Genomic DNA, 9,070 nt, shown 5'->3' with positions numbered 1-9,070 from the left:
AGCTCCTCGGTGATTTTGAAGAAGCAAGTTAGCCGATTGCATTTACAGCAATGTTAAATCATGATGTTAAACCACCCCTACCATACGCCTAGACGACCTCTGCGGAGGGTAACAGGGGCAAAGAGTTTGGGGTAGGAGAGAGACTACTGATAATGTACCTATTAAAAGAACATCAACAAGCCTTTATTGCAGGCCCTACAAAAGTGCCCCTTCTCCACAGCGGCACGAAGTCACCGGGTTCCAGGCATGACTCCCGGAGCCGCCTAGCGCTCCCGTGGCCCCCGAAAACGAGGCACTGCGATCCCACCCCATGCCGGAGGGGGCGCTATTCAGTTTCGTTTCAATAGGAATGGAGCATTGCTTTCTTTCTGCGCTTGCGCGGCAAGGAAGCCTCACTTCCGGCCTTGCGCGCCCAGGGTCTGAAACCTGCGGTCGCCAGGTAGGTGAGTGCAGGGGCTGCCTGCCTCCCTGGAGGTGGCTCTGCGTGACCCCCAACCGTGCAGTCCGAGCCCTCCTCCCTCAGTTAGCCTCAAGGTCCCAGTGCCACCTTCGGCCCAGATCCGTTTAGTCAAGCATGTGCTCCCCACGCACGCTTTCCTCTGTGTAACACCCAGACCCCTCACATCCTTCGTTTTCCTTCAGTCGCCTTCTTCCGAGGCCACCTCCCTAGAGCCCTTGCGCAGGGATGGGAGAAGTGTCCCGGATGCAGAGAATGCCCCGGTACCCCACTGAGCGTCCCTTCTCTCTCTCCCTTGCCTTTCTTTGCAGACCGTCACCATGAAATTCAACCCCTTCGTGACCTCGGACCGCAGCAAAAACCGCAAACGTCACTTCAATGCCCCCTCCCACGTGCGCAGGAAGATCATGTCGTCTCCACTCTCCAAGGAGCTGCGGCAGAAATACAACGTTCGCTCCATGCCCATCCGCAAGGACGACGAGGTCCAGGTATGTGTCCTCTGGGCTCTAGTTACCCAGCTGCGTGGCGCTCGGGCGTCGCCTTTGCCTGAGAAAGTCGAGTGTGCTTGGACGTGGAGGACTGGCAGGTCATGTGACCCTGCAGATGTGTTAGACCGGAGATGGGGCTCAGAGTCACCAGAGAGCGCCTGTCCACCCTAATTTAGAGCATTCCAACTCAATTCTTTAATAATAATAATTTGAGAAATATACTGTACCAACCAAGCAAAACTCTTGTTTTCTTATTTTGTCTGCGGAGGCTGCTAGTTTGCCAGGCATTACCCAGGGTGGCTGTTTGAACCAGACTTTGCAGGGGAATGTTTTGCAATAAGAGTAGGGTCTTGTTATCATTGAGTTTAGTGGAAGCTGGGCATTTGATGGTGCTGGACTTGGCAGGGAGAATGGAGAAGCAGCAGCAAGTCAGAGGCCTGAAATTGTGAGAGTACAGCCCATGTGAGAAAGTATAAGCCCTCTGTTCTCTGTGACTGGAGCTTAGGATTAGGATGTGTGGTAGAGAGGGGAAGTGAGGGTGAGTAAAATAGACAGGGGCTATGTTCATTCCTTGAGGGAATATTTATTGAGCACTTACCAGGCAGTGTTCCCTAGAACACTAACAGTGCACAGGACCTACAGGCCCCTCTTAAAACCTCAGCACTATTGACTTCTTGGGCTGGATAATTCTTCGTTGTGCTGAGCTCTCCTGTGCACTGTAGGATGTTTAGCAGCATCCCTGGTCTCTCCCCACTAGATGCCAGTAGCACCTCCTCACAGTTATGACAAGCAGAAATATTTCCAGGTATTGCCCAGTGTCTCTGGGGAGCAAAATCCACCCCTGCCACCCTCCCCCAGTTGAGAACCATTGTTTTAGAGAATGAAGTAAGGGATTTGGTGGATCACCTAAGGCACTGGGACTCTGAAGCTTTGAGGAGGAGAAGACTGGAAGCAGGGGACAAGTTAGGCTGAGATTGTAACAGGAATAGCATAGAAAAAAATAATTCAGAAGTATGGTTCAACCTCTTCTCTCCTGGATCCTTCCCATCAGGCATGTTCTAGAATGGGGGGGATTGCAAATGCCTCTAGGGTCTAGTTAGGCAAATTAAAGGAAGTGGGCTCTTTTAAGGGAGATAGTCATATACCCTCAGCCCATTGCTGCGCTAGGGAAATGAAGACTCTTCAGTTACGTTCAGTTGTTGTCAGATTCTTCAGTTTTGCAAGAGACCTGGAAAATCTGGATTCTTTACTTTATAGAAACTGCTCTTGGCTGAGATCACCAATAACCTCTTATTTATTTATTTATGTATGTATGTATTTACTTATTGCTGCATTGGGTCTTTGTTGCTGCATGGGGCTTTCTCTTTCTTGCGGTGCACGGGCTTCTCTTGTTGTGGGGCATGGGCTCTAGGCACGTGGGATTCAGTAGTTGTGGCACATGGGCTCACTAGTTGCGGCTCGCGGGGTGTAGAGTGCAGGCTCAGTAGTTGTGGCGCATGGACTTAGTTGTTCCACAGCATGTGGGATCGTCCCGGACCAGGGCTTGAACCCGTGTCCCCTGAACTGGCAGGCAGATTCTTAACCACTGTGCCACCAGGGAAGTCCCCACCAACCTCTTTATGACTAAATTCAGTGGTCACATCTTGGTCTCACTGTCCTTGACTTTTGTTTTTTTTCTGGCTGCGTTGAGTCTTTGTTGCTGCGCGTGGGCTTTCTCTAGTTGCAGCGAGCGGGGGCTACTCTTCATTGTGGTGCACGGGCTTCTCATTGCCGTGGCTTCTCTTGTGGAGCACGGGCTCTCGGTGCGTGGGCTTCAGTAGTTGTAGCACGCGAGCTCAGTAGTTGTGGCTCACGGGCCCTAGAGTGCAGGCTCAGCAGTTGTGGCGCACGGGCTTAGTTGCTCTGCAGCATGTGGGATCTTCCCGGACCAGGGCTCGAACCCGTGTCCCCTGCATTGGCAGGCGGATTCTTAACCACTGCGCCACCAGGGAAGCCCTGTCCTTGACTTTTTCAGCAGCATTTGGCATAGGTTGCTCCACCTTACTTCTTGAAACAGCTTCTCTTTTTAGCTTCTGTGACACTTCAGGCTCACAATTTACTTGCAACTTCCCAGACTCCTTTGCTGGCTGTTTCTCCTCTGCCTGCTCCCTAAATGCTGGAGTTTGTCACAGGGCCTGCACCTGGTCTTCCACTGGCTGGCCTACATGGTCTACCTAGATGGTAATATTTATTCCTAAAGTTTTAAATGTCTGCTCTGTGCTAACACCTTCCTCTTTTACATCCCAGTCCAAACTACTTTTCTGACCACAGAGCTGTAGATCTAACTGCCTGCTGAACATCTGTATTGGGATATCTCACAGACATCTCAAGCTTTTTATGCATGAGATCCTGATATTCCCACTGCCTCTAAAATCTGATTCTCGTCCCATCTTTCACACCTCAGTAAGTGACACTTCTATCTCCCCACTTAGGTATATCATAAACCTTTAAATTATTATTAACTTTCCCTAACCCCTCTCTTCTGATCGATCACTAAGTCTTGTTGATTTTACCTCCAAAATACCTCTTGAATCTGACCACTTCTTTGTATTTCCATTTTAGTTCAAAGCATCTGTAGCTTCCACTGTTACTGTAGTCCATTCTCCACAGAGTGGCATTGTTTGCAAATCAGATCCTGCTTAAAACCTATCAGTGGTGCTTGATGTGCTGACGGTAAAATCGAAATCTCTGACAGGCCCTGCGTGAGCCAGTCCAGGTCTAATTCTCTGACCTCATCTCATCTTATTATCCCCCACATGCTCTGTACTTCAAACACATTGGTCTTTTCAGGTCCTTAAATGCACCTAAATCTTTTCTCTCTCTGCGTCTTTGTCCAGAATGCTCCCTCTGCATGGAGTGCTCTTCTCCCCTTTACCTGGCTAACTCCTCCTTTTGCAGGTCTTATATTAATGTCAGTTCCTCAGAAAAGCCTTCCCAGATACTTTGCTCAGTATTTTAGTATAGCATCCTTTATTCTTTTTTCATAGCAATGAACACAATTTGAGATCATTTTTTAAAAAAACTGAGGCATAATTTACATACAGTGAAATGCACAGGTGAGTTTTGGCAGATGTAAAACCATGTAGCGTCACCCTAATATGACGTAGACCATTTTTTATCATCTCAGTATCTTCCCATGTGCCCTGTTCCAGTTAGGATTATATATTTGCATGTTTACCTCTCAGCTGCCTACTACCCATCAGACTAAGCTCCGTGAGGCCAGAGAACTCTTCTTTTTTGTTACCTGACCTCAGTGCAGAGCCTGGCACACAACAGGGGCACAATCAATATTTATTGAATGGATGAAAACTGTTGACGGGTTGGAATTGGAAGATGAGATAAAGAAAAGGAGGGCAGGGGCTTCCCAGGTGGTACAGTGGTTAAGAATCCACCTGCCAACACAGGGGACATGGGTTCGAGCCCTGGTCCGGGAAGATCCCACATGCCGCGGAGCAACTAAGCCCATGTACCACAACTACTGAGCCTGCGCTCTAGAGCCTGCAAGCCACAACTACTGAGCCCACGTGTCACAACTACTGAAGCCCATGCGCCTAGAGCCCGTGCTCCGAAACAAGAGAGGCCACTGCAATGGGAAGCCTGTGCACCGCAACGAAGAGTAGCTCCCGCTCGCCACAACTAGAGAAAGATGGTGCGCAGCAACGAAGACCCAACACAGCCAAAAATAAATAAATTAAATAAATAAATTTTTTTTAAATGTGTAAAAAAAAAAAGGAGAAGGAGGGCAGGGGAGAAGGAGCTGCCGTTTTTTTAATGCCTGTGGGGTTATGAATGGTTTCCTTTTTAGATATGAAGAAAATGAAACTCAGGTAAAGTAATAAAGAATAATATAGAAAATGAGTGTCTGAGCCAGGAATCCAGGTCTCTTAACTCCAAAGGCCATACTGGGTAAGCACTTCTCTGAGCAGGAGAATAAAATCGTCCCAATTAGGTTTGTTAAAACTGCCTTTTCTCTCTTGGGATCTTCTAAGTCTCACCTACCTCTCTCTCTGAGCAGTTGACTATGCCTCCTGCTTTACAGAGGAAATTCGAACTATTGTCCAGGATCTTGCACAACATCCGGCTCCACACCCTCTGCCTTACCTGCAGTTGCACCCCTCCCATCTTCATTCTCTCCTGTTACAGTGAAAGAGAAATCTCTGCTTCTGTGTAAGCTATCCTGCTGCCACTGCATGTGACATCCACCACTCTCTTCTGCCCTCTTGAGATCCTTCTATCCATTATCCCCTTTCTCTACAGTTTCCTTTACCTCTTCCTCCATACTTGTTCCTTCTCATCAGCATTTAAACATATTCATGTTTCCCCCTCTTTAAAAACAGAAAATTATCCCTTAACTTCACATCCACGTTGAACATGTGTCCTCTCTCTCATCCTCTTCAGATCCAAGCTCCTTGGGTCAGTCTTTTTTCACCTTCGTCTTCTCACCTCTGGTGAACTCATTGCCTTATCGTAACGGCTTCCATCCCACTGCTCCACCGAAAGCACTGTAGCCATGATCACCAGTGACCAGCTTGTTGTCATCTGTTACTTTATCCTTCTAGCAGTTGACCATCCTAGGGCATTTGACCTTCTTGTCTTGGCTACTCTAACACCACACTTCCTGGTTTGCCATTCTTCCTGGCCACTTCAGTCTCTTTCGTAAGCTCTTCCAAAATGTTGGCTTTTCTTAGATTTCTACATTCCCGTACCACCAGCTCCCTAAGTAAAATCAAGCTTTGAGTTGCCATCTCTTTGGATGACTCGCAGGTCTTTGTCACCAGCCCAGTTGGCCTTCCTGCTCTGTATGGAATTTTCATGTTCCATGCCTCCGGGAAAGGCACATCCATCCATCCAGTTGCCCAGCCAGACTCTGGATGTCATCCTCGCCTCTTCTCCCTCACCTTTCCACAGTCGATTGAGTCTTATCCTGTCTCCCTCCTCGCTGGGTCTAGCGTTTGTCCACTGCTCTTTATCACGGGTGTCCCTTTGACTCCTTTTATTAACACCTTTCTTCAATCAGGATGATACTTAATAGGGGCTTTTTCACCTACTTTTTCCATGTGAGGGTCTCTGGTCACGTAGACTGTGGTGGATCTTCAGTGAGGCATGCATGGCTGTTGTCTTTTCAACCTGAAAATCACCGTGGTGAGTAAGCTGAACAATGTAGGTAGACATTTTAGGAGTATTGAGATTCGCCAATTCTTTACATGTGGTATTTCCTCTGTGCTTATATGGCTACATTTTTAGGGAAACCATAATCTAGTTAGTTTTTGAATAGAATTGGAGCATGAGCTGATTTTTAGTTGCAGAAGTAGCCCACAAGATTTTAATTTAACGTTTTTTTTCTGACTATAAAATATTTGTATTAATTGTAGAAATCTTGAAATTTAGAAGAACATAAATTAAAAAATAGTCATCAGTAATTCTCCTTCCTTCCTAATGGCAACCATTATTGACATTTGGATATATCTTCATCTCATGTTACATGCCATATACATATATGAAGCATATACACGTAAGATTCAGACTATATATATAGCCTTGTATTCTTTTTTCTCTAAAGGTCATATCTTGAGCATTTTCCTTGGTCATAAATTGTTTTTTGAAAACATGGGGTTTTAGATGGTTGCCTGAGAATCTCAATATAATTTTTTTTTAAATTGAAGTATAGTTGATTTACAATGTTGTGTTAGTTTCTGGTGTACAGCAAAGTGATTCAGTTACTAAGTATAATTTCTTTAACCATTCTCTGTTTAGATCTTGAGAGTGATTATATATTTTTTTTATTTTACTTTTTGTAAAAAAATTGAGCTATAATTGATGTATAAGACGTATTAGTTTTATTTATTTATTTATTTTTAATATTTATTTTTGGCTGCGCTGGATCTTCGTAGCTGTGTGCGGGCTTTCTCTAGTTGCGGCGAGCGGGGGCTACTCTTCGTTGCAGTGCACGGGCTTCTCATTGTGGTGGCTTCTCTTGTTGTGGAGCATGGGCTCTAGACGCATGGGCTTCAGTAGTTGTGGCACACGGGCCCTAGAGCGCAGGGAGTTCAGTAGTTGTGGCATGTGGGCTTAGTAGTTATGGTGCACAGGCTTAGTTGCTCCACGGCATGTGGGATCTTCCTAGACCAGGAATCGAACCCATGTCCCCTGCACTGGCAGGTGGATTCTTAACCACTGGACCACCAGGGAAGTCCCTAACATGTATTAGTTTTAGATGTACAGCGATTATATTTTTTTACTCTCAGGACTAGTCATGTGATGACCATCTTAGTTCAAGGAATGTTTTGTTCAGGTAAGAGAAGAAAAAAATACAGGCAAAGAATTTCCACCTGACTTAGAATAATACAAAGCAGATTTATACCAAAAAAAAAAAAAAAACCCAGCTGATTTTGATTGAATCAAAATTCAAAATTTGACTGAATACAAAAAGTTCTATTTTTAGCCTGTGTGTTCCTGATAATTAGTTTCCTCACTATGATGTTCAAGCATTAGAAATGGGGAGAATTCTCTTTTGTATTTTCTCTCAGGTGGTTCGAGGACACTACAAAGGTCAGCAAATTGGCAAGGTAGTCCAGGTGTACAGAAAGAAATATGTCATCTACATCGAGCGGGTGCAGCGTGAGAAGGCTAATGGCACAACTGTCCACGTGGGCATTCACCCAAGCAAGGTATGGCCTGGGACTGTGCAGTGGTAGTGGGCGTATAGCATAGCATTCCTACTAGAGTTGTTGGCTGTTGGTACTTTCTGCACAGGCGGCCATGGTAAGGACTTCCTTGGGAGGAAGGCTTGGTTGGTTCACTGGCTTAGTGATATCACGAGGGATCCAGTTCCTTTCCCTGTCTGTTTTGTCATCCTTGGTGAAGGCCCCGTCTGCAAGCTGGTAGCAAGAGTGTTCCAGGCATCACTTTCCCACTAGAGAGTGTCCAGAGGGAGAAGAGAGAACACCTCTTCCTTCGGCCCTCACACCCACCTGGTGGAATATGCTGTTCCTCCTTTAACCTCCCATTTTATACGTTATATTGTAGGGTCTCTCCTCCAGAGTTTCAGATCCTTAAGGGCAGAATGGTTGGGTCTCACTCATCTTTATGATCTCTGTATTGCCCAGCAGCTGGTGGGAATGCAGGTATTTTTAAAACAACGCATTTTGCCAGCCAAGGGCAAATTATACTGCCGACGTGGATAGGCAAACCATCCATGTGGGTAGTATAATGTTTCACAAGCTAAACAACACTTCGTACCACTAAATTATCTAAATGGTCTTCTAGATCCTCAAGAGTTAGGAGCTGGGCATTGGGTAGCAGAAGAAGGAACCCAAGCTACTGTTGTCGAGGGAAGATCTGCTGGTTATAAGTCCTTTTTCCTTAAAAAAAATATATATATATTCAATATCTGTTTGTTCTCTCATGCTAACAGGTGGTTATCACCAGGCTAAAACTGGACAAAGATCGGAAAAAAATTCTTGAACGCAAAGCCAAATCTCGACAAGTTGGAAAAGAGAAAGGCAAATATAAGGAAGAACTTATTGAGAAAATGCAGGAATGAATATAACCTTTTGCGCAACCACGGTTTATCTGTAGATTCTTTTGCCTGGTGTGTATTTCTTTGAAACTTTTCCAGGTGTCTCTGGAACATTTCATTTCCTTCCTGTTTCGTTATTGATATGTGGCTCTGTATATCTACTTTTGCTGTTTCGATTAATAATTTTATGAATAAAAATTGGACACGTTTTCTTGTTCCAAAATATATTTATTACCTTTTAGATAAAATCCATCTTACTTTCAGTTCCCCACTGCCAGTCTTTCACATGCTTAATCTACAGGGCAGCACGATATAGCAGCAGTGAGGTTAAGACAGCCCTCCTCCTGCCTGGACCCTCACGCCGATGGGGCAGACAGGACAGGGCTCTGGTCCCTGACGCAGAGGTTGTCCCACTCAGTGTAGGTCCGGCTGTGAACTGGCACACACAGAGGGCAGTGTTGCTCAGCACTCACACTCAGGCCTGCCAGTCTGCTCTCTGGCCAGCTTCCTCTCCCTCACACCCCAACCAAACCCAAGGGCATGCAGCTCGCGGACCCAGCTGCCCTG

The 9,070-nt window shown here is 45.9% G+C and overlaps 1 protein-coding gene across 1 annotated transcript; it reads left to right on the top strand.

Moving 5' to 3' along the window:
* Positions 1-332: 332 nt before the first annotated feature.
* RPL26L1 (ribosomal protein L26 like 1) lies at positions 333-8,712 on the top strand. The gene is made up of 4 exons (XM_004272006.4): positions 333-439; positions 769-945; positions 7,512-7,652; positions 8,399-8,712. The coding sequence occupies exons 1-4, from the start codon at positions 350-352 to the stop codon at positions 8,525-8,527; spliced, it is 537 nt and encodes a 178-aa protein (XP_004272054.2). The 5' UTR covers positions 333-349; the 3' UTR covers positions 8,528-8,712.
* The last annotated feature ends 358 nt before the right edge of the window (positions 8,713-9,070 follow it).

The sequence above is a fragment of the Orcinus orca genome, chromosome 3 (genome assembly GCF_937001465.1).
Source record: "Orcinus orca chromosome 3, mOrcOrc1.1, whole genome shotgun sequence".
Lineage (NCBI taxonomy): Eukaryota > Metazoa > Chordata > Mammalia > Artiodactyla > Delphinidae > Orcinus > Orcinus orca.
This window is presented reverse-complemented; position numbering and strand designations above follow the sequence as displayed.

Excerpts from the sequence above, each read along its gene's own strand:
- RPL26L1 (XM_004272006.4), top strand. The coding sequence starts at position 350 with ATGGAGCATTGCTTTCTTTCTGCGCTTGCGCGGCAAGGAAGCCTCACT. Across the intron at positions 440-768 it reads CTGAAACCTGCGGTCGCCAG|ACCGTCACCATGAAATTCAA; the intron begins GTAGGTGAGTGC and ends CTTTCTTTGCAG. Across the intron at positions 7,653-8,398 it reads TGGGCATTCACCCAAGCAAG|GTGGTTATCACCAGGCTAAA; the intron begins GTATGGCCTGGG and ends TCATGCTAACAG.